We start from the raw sequence: 18,100 nt of genomic DNA, 5'->3' as shown, positions 1-18,100 counted from the left end.
TAGAGTAGAAGGACTTGTGCTCACCTCCTCTCACAAAAACACCAAAATCACAACTAACTGTTGAACATCCATCGACAAAAAAGACTGGAACCTATCAAAAAAAGATATTTTACATCCAAAGACAACGAAGAAGCCACAAAGAGACAGTAGGAGGGGAGCTTTTGCAATATAATCAAATTCCATACCTGCCGGTGGGTGACATACAAACTGGAAAATAATTATATCACAGAGGTTCCCCCACAGGAGTGAGAGTTCTGAGCCCCATGTTAGGCTCCCCATCCTGAGGGTCTGGCATCAGGAGGAGGAACCCCCAGAGCATTTGACTTTGAAGGCCAGTAGGGCTTGAATGCAGGAGCTCCACAGAACTGGGGGAAACAAAGACTCCACTATTGGAGGATGCACACAAGACTTCATATGCACTGGGACCCAGCACAAAGCAGTGACTCCATAGGAGCCTGGGTTAGACCTACCTGAGGGTTTTGGAGGGTCTCATGGGGAGGCAGGGGTTGGCTATGGCTCACTGTGGGGGCAAGGACACTGGCGGTGGAGGGCTCAGAATACTGATCAGTGTGAGCTCTCCATTTTGGCAATGAGACCTGGGGCCACCCCGGAGCCTGCAGACTCCACTGTGGGATGCTTCTGGCCAAACAACCGGCAGGGTGGGAATCCAGCCCCACCCATCAGCAGACAGGCTTCCTAAAGTTGTACTGAGCTTACAGCTGCCTCTAAACACAACACTTGACATGGCCCTGCCCAAGAGAGGGACAAAACCCAGCTCCACCCACCAGAGGGCAGGCAACAGTCCTTCCCACCAGGAAGCCTGCACAAGCAGCAGGACCAACCTCACCTACTGGGGGGCAGACATCAGAAGCAAGAAGAACTATGATCCTGCAGCCTGTGGAAAGGAGACCACAAACATAGAAATTTAGACAAAATGAGATGGCAGAGGAATATGTCCCAGACGAAGGAACAAGGTAAAAACCCAGAAGAACAACTAAGTGAAGTGGAGATACACAATCTACATGAAAAAAAGAATTCAGAGTAATAATAGTAAAGATGGCCCAAGATCTCAGAAAAAGAATGGAGGCACAGACTGAGAAGATACAGGAAATGTTTAACAAAGAGCTAGAAGATCTAAAGAACAAACAAACAGAGATGAACAATACAATAACTGAAATGAAAAATACACTAGAAGGAATCAGTAGCAGAGTAAATGAGGCAGAAGAATGGTAAGTGAGCTGGAAGACAGAATGGTGGAAATCATTACTGTGGGACAGAATAAAGAAAAAAGAATGAAAAGAAATGAGGACAATCTAAGAGACCTCTGGGACAACATTAAATGCACCAACATTCACCTTATAGAGGTCCCAGAAGGAGAAGAGAGAGAAAGGACCTGAGAAAATATTCGAAGAGATAACAGCTGAAAATATCCCTAACATGGGAAAGGAAACAGTCATCCAAGTCCAGGAAGTGCAGAGAGTCCCAGGCAGGATAAAACCAAGGAGTAACACACCAAGACACATAGTAATTGACAAAAATTAAAGACAAAGAAAAAATATTAAAATCAACAAGGAAGGGCTTCCCTGGTGGCGCAGTGGTTGAGAGTCTGCCTACCGATGCAGGGGACACAGGTTTGTGCCCCGGTCCAGGAAGATCCCACATGCTGTGGAGTGGCTGGGCCCATAAGCCATGGCCGCTGAGCCTGTGCGTCCGGAGCCTGTGCTCCACAACGGGAGAGGCCACAACAGTGAGAGGCCCACGTACCGCAAAAAAAAAAAAAAAAAAAAAAAAAAAAAAAAAAAAATCAACAAGGAAAAAGCAACAAAAAACATACAAGGGAATTCCCACAAGGTTATCAGCTGATTTTTCAGCAGAAACTTTGCAGGCCAGAAGGGAGTGGCATGATATATTTAAAATGATGAAAGGGAAAAACTTACAGCCAAGAATACTCTACCCAGAAAGGCTCTCATTCAAATTCGACAGAGAAACGAAAACCTATACAGATAAGCAAAAGCTAAGAGAGTTCAGCACCACCAGCCCAGCTTTGCAACAAATGCTAAAGGAACTTCTGTAGGCTGAAAGGAAAAGGACACACTAGAAACAAGAAATGAGAAAGCTCACCAGTAAAGTCCAACATATAGTAAAAGAAGGAAATCATCTGCACACAAATATGATATCAAAACCAGAAATTGTGAGAAAAGGAGAGTACAAATGCAGGATATTGGAAATGCATTGGAAATTAAGAGACCAACAACTTAAAATAATCTTGTATATGTATAGACTGCTATATCAAAACCTTATGGGAACCACAAACCAAAAATCTACATTAGATACATACAAAAAACCAAAAAGTAGTCCAAACACAACACTAAAGATAGTCATCAAATCCCAAGAGAACAGAACAAAGAGGAAGGGAAGGAAAAAGTCCTTCAAAAAGATATCCAAAAAAATTAACAAAATGGCTCTAAGAACACATATATTGATGATCACCTTAAACGTAAATGGATTAAATGCTCCAACCAAAAGACACAGACTGGTTAAATGGATACACAGACAAGGCCCGTATATATTGCTGCATACGAGAGACCCACTTCAGATCTAGGGACACATACAAACTGAAAGTGAGGGGATGGAAAAACGTATTCCACGTAAATGGAAATCAAAAGAAAGCTGGAGTAGCAATACTCATATCAGACAAAATAGACTTTAAAATGAAGACTGTTACAAGAGACAAAGAAGGACACTACATAATGATCAAGAGATCAATTCAAGAAGAATATATAACAATTGTAAATATATATGTACCCAACAAGGAGCACCCCAATATATAAGGATATATAAGGCAAATACTAACAGTCATAAAAGAAGAAATTGACAGTAACACAATAGTAGTGGGGGACTTTAACACCCCACTTGCATCAATGGACAGATCATCCAGACATAAGATCAATGCGGAAACACAGGCCTTAAATGACACATTAGAACAGATGGACTTAATTGATTTTTACAGAGCATTCCATCCAAAAGCAGCAGAATACACGTTCTTCTCAAGTGCACATGGAACATTCTCCAGGACTGATCACATGCTGAACCAAGAAGCAAGCCTCAGTAAATTTAAGAAAATTGAAATTATATCAAGCATCTTTTCTGACCACAATGCTATGAAATTAGAAATCAACTATAAGAAAAAAACCCAAAGAAACATAAACATGTGGAAGCTAAACAATATGTTACTAAACAACCAATGGATCACTGAAGAAATCAAAGAGGAAATTAAAAAATACCTAGAGGCAAATGAAAGTGAAAGCACAATGATCCAAAACCTATGGGACGTGGCAAAAGCAGTTCTAAGACTGAAGTTTATAGTGATGCAATCTTACTTCAGGAAACAAGAAAAATCCCAAATAAACAACCTAACCTTACACCTAAAGCAACTAGAGAAAGAAGAACAAACAAAACCCAAAGTTAGTAGAAGGAAAAAAATCATAAAGATCACAGTAGAAATAAATGAAACAGAGGCAAGGAAAACAATAGAAAAGATCAATGAAACTAAAAGCTGGTTCTTGGAAAAGATAAACAAAACTGACAAACCTTTAGCCAGACTCATCAAGAAAAACAGGGAGAGGGCTCAAATCAATAAAACTAGAAATGAAAAAGGAGAAGTTACAATGGACATGACAGAAATACTAAGGAAGAAATGGACAAATTCTTAGAAAGGTACAATCTCCCAAGACTGAACCAGGAAGAAATAGAAAATATGAACAGACCAATCACAAGTCCTGAAATTGAAACTGTGATTAAAAAACTCCCAACAAACAATCGTCCAGGACCAGATGGTTTCACAGGCGAATTCTATCAAACTCTTTAGAGAAGAGTTAACACTTATCTTTCTGAAACTATTCCAAAAAATCACAGAGGAAGGAACACTCCCAAACTCATTCTGTGAGGTCACCCTCACCCTGTTACCAAAACCAGACAAAGATACCAAAAAACAAAAATTACAGGCCAATATCACTGATCAACATAGACACAAACATCCTCAACAGAATACTAGCAATCCAAATCCAACAATACATTAAAAGGATCATATACCATGATCAAGTGGGTTTTATTACAGGGATGCAAGGATTTTTCAATATCCACAAATCAGTGTGATACACCACATCAACAAATTAAAGAATAAAAACCACATGATTGTCTCAATAGATGCAGAAAAAGCTTTTGACAAAATTCAACACCAATTTATGATGAAAACTCTCCATAAAGTGTGCATAGAGGGAACATATTTCAGCATAATAAAGGCCATATATGACAAACCCACAGCTAACATCATTCTCATCAGTGAAAAGCTAAAAGCATTTCCTCTAAGATCAGGAACAGACAAAGATGTCCACTGTCACCACTTTTATTCAACATAGGTGTTGAAGTTCTAGGCACGGCAATCAGAGAAGAAAAAGAAATAAAAGGAATTCTAATTAGAAAAGAATGTCATCACTGCAGATGACATGATACGATACATACAAAATCCTAAGGATGCTACCAGAAAACTACTAGAGCTCATCAATGAATTTGATAAAGTTGCAGGATGCAAAATTAATACACAGAAATCTCTTGCATTCCTATAAACGAACAATGAAAGATCAGAAAGAGAAATTAAAGAAACACTCCCATTTACCATTGCATCAAAAAGAATAAAATACCTAGGAATAAACCTACCTAAGGTGACAAAAGCCCTGTACTCTGAAAACTATAAGATGCTGATGAAAGAAATCGAAGATGACACAAACAGGTGGAGAGATATACCATGTTCTTGGATTAGAAGAGTCAGTATTGTAAAAATGACTATACTAAGCAAGGCAATCTACAGATTCAATGCAATCCCTATCAAATTACCAATGCCATTTTTCACAGAACTAGAACAAAAAATCTTAAAATTAGTATGGAGACACTAAAGGTCCCGAATAGCCAAAGCAATCTTGAGAAAGAAAAATGGAGCTAGAGGAATAAGGCTCCTTGACTTCAGACTATACTACAAAGTTACAGTCGTCAAAATAATATGGTACTGGCACAAAAACAGAAGTACAGCTCAAAGGAACAGAACAGAAAGCCCAGAAATAAACCCATGCACCTATGGTCAATTAGTCTACGACAAAGAAGGAAATACTATACAATGGAGGAAAGACTGTCTCTTCAACAAACGGTGCTGGGAAAACTAGATAGCTACATGTAAAAAGATGAAATTAGAACATTCTTTAACACCATACACAACAATACATTCAAAATGGATTAAAGACCTAAACGTAAGACTGGATACTATAAAACTCCTAGAGAGTACATAGGCAGAACACTTTTTGACATAAATTGCAGCCATATCGTTTTCAAGCCGTCTCCTGGAGTAATGGAAATAAAAACAGAAATAAACAAGTGGGACCTAATTAAGTTCAAAAGCTTTTGCACAGCAAAGGAAACTATAAACAAAAAGACAACCCACAGAATGGGAGAAAATATTTGCAAATGACATGATTAACAAGGGATTAATATCCAAAAGTTACAAACAGCTCATGCAGCTCAATATTAAAAAAACAAATGACCCAATCAAAAATTGGGCAGAAAACCTAAATAGATATTTCTCCAAAGAAAAGATACAGATGGCCAAGAGGCACATGAAAAGATGCTCAACATTGTTAATTATTAGAGAAATACAAACCAAAACTACAATGATATATCACCTCAGACCAGTCAGAATGGCCATCATCACAAAGTCTACAAACAATAAATGCTGGAGAGGGTGTGGAGAAAAGGGAACCCTCCCCTACACTGTTGGTGGGAAGGTAAATTGGTACAACCACTATAGAGAACAGTAAGGAGGTTCCTTAAAAAACTAAAAATAGAGTTACCATATGATCCAGCCATCTCACTCCTGGGCATATATCCAGAGAAAAACATGATTCGGAAGGATATGTGCACCCTGATGTTCACTGAAGCACTGTATACAATAGCCAAGACATGTAAGCAATGTAAATGTCCATTGACAGATGAATGGTTAAAGAAGATGTGGTACATTTATATAATGGAATATTACTCAGCCATTAAAAAGAATGAAATAATGCCACTTGCAGCAACATGGATGGACCTGGAGATTATCATACTAAGTGAAGCAAGTCACACAGAGAAAGACAAATATCATATAATATCACTTATATGAGGAATCTATAAAAATGATACAAATGAACTTATTTACAAGATAGAAAGTCTCACAGACTTAGAAAACAAATTTATGGTTACCAAAGGGTAAAGCCTGGGGGGAGGGATAAATTCGGAGTCTGGGATTGACATATACGCACTACTATGTATAAAACAGATAATCAACAAGGATCTACTGTATAGCACAGGGAACTCTACACAATTTTCTGTAATAACCTAAATGGGAAAATAATTTGAAAAAGAATAGATACATGTATATGTATAACTGAATCACTTTGCTGTACACCTGAAACTAACACAACACTGTTAATCAAGTATACTCCAATATAAAATAAAAATTAAGAAAAAATTGATAGACCTAGAGATCATTATGCTAAGCGAATAAGTCAGAGAAAGACAAATATCATATGATACCACTTACATGTGGAATTAAAAAAAAAAGATACAGATGAACTTATTTGCAAAACAGAAACAGACTCACAGACTTAGAAATGTGGAATCCAAGAAAAAATGATACAAATGAACTTACTTGCAAAACAGAAACAGACTCACAGACTTTGAAAGCAGACCTGTGGTTGTGGGCAGGAGGAAATGTGGTGGGGGGGAGGAATAAATCAGGAGTTTGGGATTAACATGTACATACTACTATATGTAAAATAGATAATCAACAGGGACCTACTGTATAGCACAGGGAACTCTACTCCATTTCTGTAATAACCTATATGGGAAAAGAATCTGAAAAAGAATGGATATATGTATATGTGTAACTGAATCACTTAGCTGTACAGCTGAAACTAACACAACATTGTAAATCAACTATACTCCAATATAAAATAAAAATTAAATTAAAAAAACACAAAAACAAATACCCACATAAAAATATTAGCAAATCAAACCTAGCATGGCATTATTGGGTAAGATGTATTATTTTCCATAAGATGTTACAGAAAAACCTCACGACCTTTTTTGCCAACCCAATAAAAGAACATACTGTGACCAAGTATAATACGTTTCAATGACTAACTATTAGGAAATCTATAATTAATCATATGCAAGTCAAAGGCAGTCAAAAAAGAAAAACCATTTGATTCTCTTGCTAGACACTAAAAGGCCTTTGAAAAACATTCAAAATCCATTTCTCGAGGGAAAAAAACCTCAATAAAATAGGAACAGAATAATATTTTCTTCCTACAATGAAGAATATCTCTATAAAAAGTGGGACCAGCACCAATCTTTTCAGAACGGTGAAACATCAAGTGGGGAAAAAACAAAAAGGAAAGAGGAAAGGAGGCAATATCAGACTCTCAACATTTTTCTGGATGTTACTGTCAATAGAAGGCAAGAAATGAGAGGGAGAAATATTAAAGAGGTGGAGAAAAATCATACTTTACCTGGATATGCTCCAGATAACGAACCAGAAGTGTAAGGTTTAATAAGTGAGTACCGTAAAGGGGCCAGTACCCAGACAGACAAAATGAATAGCTCACTTATGTACCAGTAGTGGCCAGACAGAAAACACAGCGGACCGAAATGAATGAAACTATAACATCTCACTGAAGACATATAAAAAGACTTGAAAAATTAGAGAGAGATGATCTTGGATAGGAAGACTTACTGTTGTTAAGAAACAAGATACTCCAAATTATGCCAAACATTTAATCTCATTCCAGTTAAAATCAATTGGTGGGGTCTTGACAAAATAATTCTCAAATTTAGCTAGAAGAAAGAATGTGAAAGAACAGCAGAAGAAATTTTGAAAAACAAGAGTGATGACTGTCATTTTTCCATACCACATATTACAAAGTATTTCAAATATTACAATAGCAAATGGCGCGGGGGGGTGGGGGAGAGGCAGGGGGAGAGGGAAAGGCAGTGTGGGGAGGAGAGGGGAGGGCTGAGGCACTTCCCAGCTTTGAGTCCAGCAGCACATTAATGGTCTTTATAGAGTTTACAAAGTTCTGTCAACTCAATATTGTACAGTCAACATTTATTACATCCCAACTAAGGGTCAGGCATTACACACAGAGCAGTGAATAAGATCGACCCAGTCCCTGGCCTCATGAAGCTTTCTGTCAGGGGGAAGATGAGTAACATAACAGCAAGGTGTGATGAGGATTACCAGAAGGGAGCTTTGGGGACATAGGGACAGGGGTCTGGGAAGACTTATCAGAATAGAGCACTTGGATCTATTCTCTCCACCTCACAAAGGAAATACAGACTTTCCTTATGCCTGTGGGGCCTACCCCTTTATTGATAGTAGGTTTGTCCAGTGAACTGGTGGTTTGTGGACCAGTCTCCTCAGTGAGGTGCCCAGTGGCCAGCACAAGCCTTGAAGACTAGTCTTTGCCTCTGTCCTGCCCTCTGATGGGAATCTGTGGACCCAGGAACCTGTCACACTTGAGTGTGTATCTGCATCCCCTGGCTGGAGCGGGGGCTCTTGTTAAAACAATGTTGGGCCCACCCCACAGTGTCTGATTCCGGAGGTCTTGGTTGGGGCTGGGGGATTTGCTTCTACCTGTCAGGTTCCAGGTGAGACCCTGGGTCAGCCCTGACTTGGAAGCTCTTGCAGACCGATTGAACTGAAATAGGTGGCGCTGTTCTACAACAAGACAAAAGCTGACTGAAAGTCAAGGGAGTGGAACCATCCATTCACTTAAAAACAAAGGACTATCTGCTGGGCAAAGACATCTGGGCCTCCAGTGGCAGGGGTTAGAAGACAGCTCACGTCTGCTGAGAGGGAGGAAACCCTGGCTGGCCTGGAGGTCTCCAGGAGCCGAAGTCATCCTGGGGGCTACGACCACTCCTCCTTGGACCTCCATCCCTCCATCAGCAGGACTAAAGATGGCCCTCAGAACCCCGTGTCCTCCACCTCCCAGTGGCCCCTGTCCCCAGTCTCCTCATCTCCAACTGAGGACCATCAGGGCCCTCTCCCTCATGCCCTTGATTTGGGATCCTGTCAGTCTACAAGAGCCTAGGCCGCTGGGGCATCCATCACCCCCCAAACCTTCTGTTGCGCCTTCTAGAACTCATGTTCTGCCGTCAGCAGAACGTCCTCTATCCTTAAACTCCTCTGTGAGTGTTCCTCACCTTCTTGCTCAGATGGAAACCTGGTGACACTCCTTCTCTTGCAGCCTTTTAAGTGGATGTGGCTCTCCCCCCACACTTGTCCCCCCGCCCCGCCCCCTACCCCATGGACTGGGAGGCGGGGCAGGTGTTGCCACCGACAGACCATCCTCCTTCCATTCCCCAGAAAAGGACCCAGTTTTGAGTTTCCTGTCCCGCGAGCCTCATTCCTAGATTCCATCCCCTCACGTCCTGTCCACAACGTCCCTCTAGCACTTCTCTCTCCCTCCTGCATCAGTTTCCCCCTTTTTACTGGATCTTTCCTATTAGTCCATAAAACACTTTTAATTTCCATCTTGGAAAACAATCCCAAAACCTCTTTACCCCAGCTTCTCTCCCCAACTCTGTCCCGTTTTTCTTCTTGGAAACACCCTGGAGAGTTGTCCATACTTGGTGGCTCTCACATCTCCTCCCCATCCCCCCGGAGCCAGCTCCAGGCAGACCTTTCCCCACCACGTGTGGAAATGGCTCTGCTCTGCACCACAGTGCCCCGCCCCCCCCACACCGACCCTGACCCAATGGCCAGTTCTCTCTCCTCACCTTCCCTGACCTGCCGGTGGCATTCACCACAGCTGATCACTCCTCCTCCTTGGCCCCAGACACCACTTGGCCCCAGACACCATACTCCTGGTTTTCCTGTCTCTGTGGCTTCTTCTCTGCCTTCCTTGCTGCTTTTTCTCATCCCCCAGGCTCTCAGCGCTGTCGTGCTCGGCTGCTGGACATTCTCTCTCTGCACTCCTTCAGCATCTATTCTGGTCTATTGACTTTAAATACAAGCCCCCCTGTGAGGCATCGGAAATTTATACCACCAGTCAAACCTCTTCCTTCAACTCCAGACTTAGATACCCCGTGGGCTGCGCGACATCACACGTTTATCACGTCCCCACGAGCTCCAGATCTTCCTTCTCCAAGCCTGCTCCTCCACGATCCTCTCCTCTCAGTGAACGGCCTTTACTTTTCCAGGTGCTCAGACCAAGATCCTTTGGAGGCATATTTGACTTTCCCACCAAGTGGACACAAATGTCATCTTTTCAGTATGGCCTTTACTTGCCGTCATACCTAAAGCTTCCACCTTTTATCTGAGTCTCCTTATCCCCTCCTGTTTTAAAATTTTCCTCCTTAGTATCTTCCACCCTCTGAATTGCTCCATGAGGATGGGGATTTTGGTCTGTCCACTGCTGTTTTCAGTGCTCAGCCTGGTGAGTGGCATGCAGAGAACCTCAGTAAACGCTTATTGAATGAATGATGACGACAGTGAAGGGTGAGGTGGTGTTGGCAGCAAGGCAGGGCGGAGCGGGGAGAGGTGGGTGGGAGGGAGGATTCTTAGCCAAGGGAACAATCAGTGCAGGGCAGTGGAGTCAAGGAGGCAGGGCGGGCCTGGCAGAGAGAGAGAAGTTCACGGGGCAGGGGCACGTGGGAGGGGTGGGGCAGGGCCTGGGTCCCAGTGTGCATGCGTGTGTGCGTCTGTGAGCGTGCACGGTGGACTCCCGGGGATGGAAGCTGCTGCTGCCCCTCCGTGAGCCCGTGGCTTGGGCCTCCCCTCCTACGGTTCCTGAGGGATTGGCGTGGAGGAGGCCAAAGAAGCGCAGCCCAGTCAGCAGCAATGGGAGGGGGCCCTGCACACAGGCCCAGACCCCCGGCTAGATCGGGGCCAGTAGCCTCCTGGATCTTCCCAGCTCCATGCCTGGCACGAGCGGGCCTGCGACATGGAACGCAAACCCCGGAGTACCAAGGAGCTCCACCGAGAAGCCCGTTTTGCCCTGACCTGACCTTTGCTAAGTTGAAAACTGGCAATAGGATGTTAAAGGGAACAAATAATCATCCCATCATTTGGGTAGAAGCTCAGCCACTGCCTCCAGGACCCAACTGTCCTCCTCGCGTGTGATGAGGCATCGCTAAGACTGCAGCTGGTGTGGAACAGGCCCCGGGCTCTGAAGAGAGCACTGCAGCCAGAGCCCTGATCCAGCCTCCTGCCAGGACAGGGAGGGCCTAAGGAGAACCCTGGGCAGGGAGGCATCAAAGACCTTGGTACCCTTGGCCCCTGCTTGGCCAGGGTCCTGTCAGAAAAAGTCCTGCATTTTCTTTGTGAGAAACTACCCTTCCCAGGGTAGGGATCGGGTGGAGACCCAGCTTTCTGCCAGCAGCAAGGCAAAGGCCCAACTGTTTTCCTCTGGCCCTGATCTCCCCTCTTCCTCTGTGTTAATTCACACACTAAAAAGCATTCGAATTAATGTATCTGGGATAAACACATTCATTTTCTTTTAAATTTGCAAAACCTTCCCATGAAAATATTTCAATACACAACACAAAGGCACATTTTCTTTGGGAAACATCAATCATTTCCAAGGTGAAAGGCAGCATAAATATGTCTTAAGTAAGAGGCACATTCACAAAAGTACCAAGCTGGAGTAATAGACAGATGTGAGAGATTACTATTGTGCTTTGGGAATGAATTGCTACTTGTCTGAACTGTGGGGAGGTTGAGGGTGTTTTTAATTTAATGGATTAATCATTTATTTCTGAAGTTTCTGTTCCTCCTATGGAAGCAATGTGGGAAGTTTGCATGAAGTTATAAATCATGTCAGTGTTTGGGCCTCATCTCTGGGGGGTCTGGTCTATGGGGAAGTTATACTAATAATTTGAGAAAGGAAATAGTTGCCTGGAAGGGCTTCCTTTAGCAACCCAGGTCAAGGTAGAGTCCTGGACGGAGGAGAAGCTCCAGAAGATGGTGGCCCAGCCTGTATATGGAGCCCGGCCCCTGCCACCAGGGCGTGAGGCAGCTCCAGGGCGGAGTCTGTATTTTATTCCTGGCTCGGCAACTTCCTCTGGGTCTTGATTTTCCCATCTGTATAATGAGCTGGAGTCCCATCTTGGACTCTGAATTGTATCTGGCCAGGCATTTCCCAAGCATCTGACACATATCCGATCTCATCAGGCCTATAAGGGAGGAGGCACTATTGTCATTCCCATTTTACAGGTGAGTTTACTCACCAAAGATGTATGTCAAGGAAGTACCAGCACTTGGATAGGTACTAGGCTTGAATCCAGGTCTCTCTGGCTCAGAGTTCATGTCTTGACCCTATGACACAGGTGTCTCCAGCGCGGGTCTGCGCCGTGCCTTGGGTGGAACAGCGCCACCCAGCTCCTGTTCGCATGTGCGGTATCCCCGTCTCTTGGGCCCACTGGCCACACATTGCCTCCCCAGAACACCTGCCATTCACATGGAGTCTTCTGAGCCCTCAGAGAGGCAGGGAGCTGGCAGGGCCTCCTCTCCCCGCTTCGTCATCCTCCCCTTCTTGTCCTCCCTCTGACTGAGGAGAAGCAAGGAGAAGGAAACGACAGAACACTGTTCCCTGTCTGTGTGTCCTGGGCACCGCCTCGGCTCAGTAAGCCACAGGCCATCTTCCAGGCCAAGAGGGGACCAAATCCCACCACCCACAGCACAGTTGGGCGACCCCACCAATGCTACTCAAGCTGCTCTGGGACATCTTTCATGCTTTTGACTCACGCTTGGGATGACTGACAAAAAGGAACAAATCCCACAGATGAATCTGTTATAGCTTTCTCACATCTTCTCCACGAGATGCCTCAGCAAAGCAGTGCTCCTTCTGTCCTGAGCAAAGACGGTGCCTTCTCACCTTCCCAGTCCTCCTGCCCGGAAGCCCCCCGTGCCCACCGCCTCGGTGAGCCCTCCTCAGCAGCCCAGCCCTCCTGGGCCTCCCCCTGGGAACCTGAGCAGCATCGGGCATCTGCACAGTGATCTGCCAAGCCCACCTGGAGCTGGACGGCCAAGCCGTGCAGGTCATCAGCTTCAGCCCTGCTGCGGGCGGGGCCTGCCCTTATATCTACGCTGTGGGTCCTCCATTGGATGCTCGCTAAGCCAGCTGTTTCTGACCATGCATGAGCTCAGCACCAGGGGCAGGGATAGACGAGGCAGGGTTCCCGTCCCCGGTCCCCCACAGTGTGCCCCCCCTCGACAGCAGATCAACGCCGACCTGCTGAACGACCACATCTGGATTCACCCACAGCAACAGTGCAATGTCCCAAAGGGGAGGATGGGGCGGAGAAGGCGTCAAGAGTCTAGGCTTTGGTGTCAAGATCCGTTTTGCAGTTATATACTAATTGTAGGGCTGGGGTTCCTGGGCAGATCACTTAATCTCTCTGAGCCCTAGTTTCCTTATCTGTGAAACAGAGATGGTGCCCAGTAATTATTCAGTAAATGTTCCTACTGTAATTGTGTCTTTCGTACCATTTTACTTTCAATGACATCTTCCCACCTTCCCACACAGATAGGGAGGTTTTCCCTCTCAGTCAACACAGCATGCCTCACTTCTGGAATACTCTGAAAACCTCGTGTCTTGTTCCTCGGTCAGCAGGCAATGGACTCATGTCCTTGGGAGGCAACACCAGATCTACCTTAGTACGGTGCTCCATGAGGGAGCTGCTTAATGGACCCAAATGCCACCCCCACGTGCCTGGGGGTGAGCCCAGCTCAGGGACCTTGTGGGCTCCTGGAGTGAGGCCCACCCTAATGGCCCAGCCCAGCCGTCATGGAACTGAGCGAAGTAAGCCATGGAATGAGGTGGAAAGCCCACCGCAAAATACGGAGGTCCCGGCATGCTGCCGCTGACTCTAGTGCTTCGGCTGGAAGAGAAGCCTTAAATCTCCAGCAGTTAGGAAATGGATCTCAGGGGGCCTCTCTTTGGATCTCAGTGGGGAGGTTTTGCTGTTTAGACTCCCCTAGCCCTAGGCAGCCTCTTTAGCAATCGCTGGGCTGGGGGGTGGGTAGGAGTGGAGTGCCCGGGGAGGCTCGAACAGAACTGTCCAGTGCCAGCTGCAGAGTCCACTCCCCACTCGGGCAGCAACAGGAAGCAGCCTAGTCTCTACTTTCAGCCCAGCAACACATGGTGTCCGTGGGCCTGGGCCTTGCTCCCGGATTCAGCACCGGGAGGGAGGAAATGGCTCATTCCCATCATGAGCTCTGTCTCAGAATTCTGGGGGAACAGGAGGCAGAAGGGCCCTCCCAGCACCGTGGACCTGCCATTCGTGTATTAAAGGTGTTTAAGACCACAGAGTCTCCTGCAGGCGCCTGAGGCGAGGACAGGCTCTCACTCACGAGTCACTCTGGTTCCTGGGCTGGTGGATCCCCTCCCTTCCCCACAGATTTGTTCTGGAGGAAATGAAGGGGACCAGGCTCAGGCCCTCTCCTTGTACCCTCGGTTCTTATGAGATGGGGCAGGATGCGAAGGGCTGGATGGAGGATCTGGGAATCCTGGGTGATTTCCCTTTTTCAGGCTGGTCTGAGGACCCGAGGGACCTGGGCCAAACCGTGTGGAGTTGTACAAGCACACATTCACCAACACTGTACAAGGCTGGGCACCACTTTCCAGCTATAGATGATAAAGCCCTCTTCACACTGCAGAGTACACACTCTGCCCCTGGAGCAGCCCTGCTCAGGGGGCGGCCCAGACACTGCCCGCCTGCTGCACACCAGGCTGGCCTCTGAATGGCAGCCTGGGATGACTCACCCAGGGGTGTTATAACTGGGAACCCCTGGGTTATTTCTGATGAAATCCAGAAACTTCATTGTACACCCTGATTCAAGCCAACAAACACAGCCACAAAGCCCCAAAGGATTAAATATGTCCCAGCTCAAGGGAAATACTAATAAAATACGGCTTCGGCACATACGAACATAAAAATCCCTAAAACATCCTATAAGACAAATGTAGAGGCAAGCTGAGCTCACTCTGTTGTCCTTAAATGGCCTGTCACCCAGGATCCCAGAGGTAAGTGACATTGACCTCATGATGTAATTATTCTCAACACCGTGTATACTTTATCAGAGCAGAAGCCCTGGACACAGCTGGCACAAAGGGTCTGGGGCTGACCTGGAGCTTTCCCATTATTCTGTGGTGCACAGACGCCCTGCTCAGGCCTGCTTGGTGAAAGCAGTGACGCCCAGCTGGGCGTGGCTGGACATGTCTAATTTCCCTGGAGTGCTGATCTGCCATGGCACTGTGGTGGCTTGTTTGTTGTGATGGGGAGTGGCCAGCCGTGTGACAGAGGCTGGGTCTAGAATGACACCTACCAGTGGTGTGACCAGGAAAGTGACCTTACCTAGAGACTCATCCATAAAGTGGGTTAAAATATACTGATGGGGAGAGTCCATGTGACGTGTTAGCCCAGGGACTGGCCAGAGAAAGTCTCAGAAAACGATTGCAATTGTTGACGTGGTCAGCAGCAGGGGTTAATTCTTCTCTGGGAGTCCTGGCAACACAGGGGAAGCAGAGAGGCAGCTGCTGGGGTTCTGCTTGGCTGGGCCCCAGCTGAGGCTCCTTAAGCCTCTGGGGGAGGGAGGTGGGAAGCAGACCCTTTTGCAGAAAGTAAGGCCTCCCAACTGGCTAAGTGATTTGGGTCCACAGTACCTGGAGGAGGAGTGGCATGTTCTAGACAGTGTCTGCTTCTCACTGGATCAAGACCACAACAGCTTGCCATCTCCATGTCACTGTAATCGAGCAGGACCCTATGGGGCCTTCCCGGGACAGACTCCCTCCCCAACCCCCATGTCCTCCACCTGCCTCTTGTCTATAGAAAACCTTTAGACTCCCAGGCCTGCCCTGAGTGCCAAAGAATAAATTTAATCAGACAAGTGAGAAAATGCAGAAAGGAAAACAGTTAAGCAAGACAAAATAATAATAGTTTAGTCATTAAACAAAGTCAAGGACCTTTAGTTCCTCCTCAAGGGCTATAGATAACATTCTGAGCCATGTCCTTTGAGCTGTTTTGCAGATACTGAAACCCCCACCAGGTGGAATAAGTTAACTCTATGCTGTCCACAAGTACATAGAACCCAGACCGGTTGGAATCAGAAGGTTGACAGTGTTGACTCCCAATTACCTCACCACCAACCAATCAAAAGAATGTCCACGAGCTTATCACGCGCCCCACAGCACCCCCCCCCCAACCCCCTGTCTTTGAAAACCTCTCCCTGAAAGCCTTCGGGAGTTGGGTCCTTTTGAGCACTAGCTGCCTGGACTCCTTGCCTGGCGCCTTCCAGTAAACGCTGCGCTTTCCTTCACCACAATCCAGTGTCAGCAGACGGGCTTTACCTTGAGCAGGCGGGTGGACCTGAGTTCGGTTTGGTAACATCGCCTACAGGGCACACTCCACATTCTACAGGGGCCTGCTGGAGATGCTGGGGGCGACCTGCCTAAGTGACTCACCCCCTCCCACCTTGACTCACTTCATCAGAGGAGGCTTTGGGGAAAGCCAGACCAGGAAATGAGTTGGCAGACTCTGCCCCTGCCTGCCCACCCCCCTCCCCAGTCCCTCTTTACTTGCAGGAAAGATGGGACATTTTGGGGTCAGGTATTTCTTTAAGAAGTCAGAATGCAGGAGGGGAGGAGGGTTGTTCTGAGCAGCGTTTGGGAACACTTTGTGGGGACAACATGCATGGAGCCATTTACTAACCATTCACCTGCAGGACGTGGGTCTGGAACAGCTGCTCGTAGCCAGAGGCATGGCAGGTGTAATTGCCCATGTGGATGGTGGTCACCTTGGTGATGTAGAGGGAGTCGTCCTCTCCAAAGTCCTGCTTGGGCAAGGAAGACAACAAGATTGGCTTCTCTGTTGAGTAGCCTGGGAAGCATAGCCAGGTCTCTGGTTTTGCAGGAAAACAGAAACCCTGTAGCTGCGAGAGACTTCCTTTCTGCCTGGCCCCCTTACTCAACCAGAGCTCCCTGCAGGGCTGGGCAGCAGGACCTCCACGTCTCTTCCGTGTTGCTTGCCCAGACCCTATACATCCTTTTAAGATCTTGTTCACCTTCTCTGTGAGGTCTGGCTTGAACACCTTCCCCAGCACCCTCCCTCTCCATTTCTACAGCTGGGCTCACCTGCCCCTCCTGTGCTGCTGCTTGGCCGGTTTCCTGAGCTCTTGTCCACCTGTTGAGAAGCTCTGGAGGGCGGCCTCCTTTAGGGTCAGCCATCTTTTTCTTAAAGGGCCAGATAGCAAACGTTTTTGGCTTTCTGGGCCATAGGGTTTCTGTCAACTACTCAGCCCTGACTTGTAGCATGAAAATAGCCATACCAATGCCTAAATTAATGAGTATCACTATGTTCCAATGAAATTTTATTTAAAAAAATGTGGTGGGCTGCCTTTGGCCCATGGGCTATAGTTTGCCTACCACTGGTTTAGATCTCACCTCCATCTCCAAATAATTTCAGGCAGCTTACAGAGACCTGGGTAACCTAAGAGAAGGGAAATTGAACTCTGAGGAAAATGAGGGCAAACAAAAAACAAGGGCAGGGATGTACTAGAGAGCAGGAGGGGCTGATGCCAGGGGTTCCATGAGAAATGACTCAGTAAGCCCTGTCCCTGTGACCTCTGCAGCCTCACAGAGTGGGATCCTATTTGGCCAGCATGTGGGGAGGGATGGGCAGGAGGGGGTTTTGAGCTGGTCAGAGTCCCCCGGTGAGCGCTGGGCACACAGCACTCCCCCAGGGCCTTTCCAGCCAGCTGCCTTGTCTCCTGCAGAACAACGCACAACACTGGCCCTGTCCAGGCACCAACTGCAGACATGCTGGGGAATGGAATTACCGGTGTTTCAGGGAGACCTTTCATCATGTTTGGCTTTAGCTACCAAACATCTCTGAGGTGTGGTGCTCAGAGCTGATGGGACAGAGGAGGTCCTGACTCCCTGGTGAGAACCAGGGCTGGGCAGTACTAGCTGTGAGGCGTGATGGGGGAAGCCCAGTGCTGGCACTCAAGATA

The 18,100-nt window shown here is 46.4% G+C and overlaps 1 protein-coding gene across 2 annotated transcripts in view; it reads right to left on the bottom strand.

The window, feature by feature from the left end:
• The window catches only part of FSTL4 (follistatin like 4), a 440,321-nt gene that overhangs the window by 34,160 nt on the left and 388,061 nt on the right, over positions 1 to 18,100 (bottom strand). For both annotated transcript variants that reach the window (XM_082835740.1, XM_082835739.1), the window contains exon 8: positions 16,801 to 16,921. In XM_082835740.1, the coding sequence (XP_082691866.1) occupies positions 16,801 to 16,921 (121 nt within the window). The remainder of the gene's footprint in view (positions 1 to 16,800; positions 16,922 to 18,100) is intronic.

The sequence above is a fragment of the Leucopleurus acutus genome (genome assembly GCF_964270905.1).
Source record: "Leucopleurus acutus genome assembly, chromosome: 3".
Lineage (NCBI taxonomy): Eukaryota > Metazoa > Chordata > Mammalia > Artiodactyla > Delphinidae > Leucopleurus > Leucopleurus acutus.
Note: the sequence above shows the minus strand (reverse complement) of the source record. Positions and strands in the feature narration are given on the sequence as shown.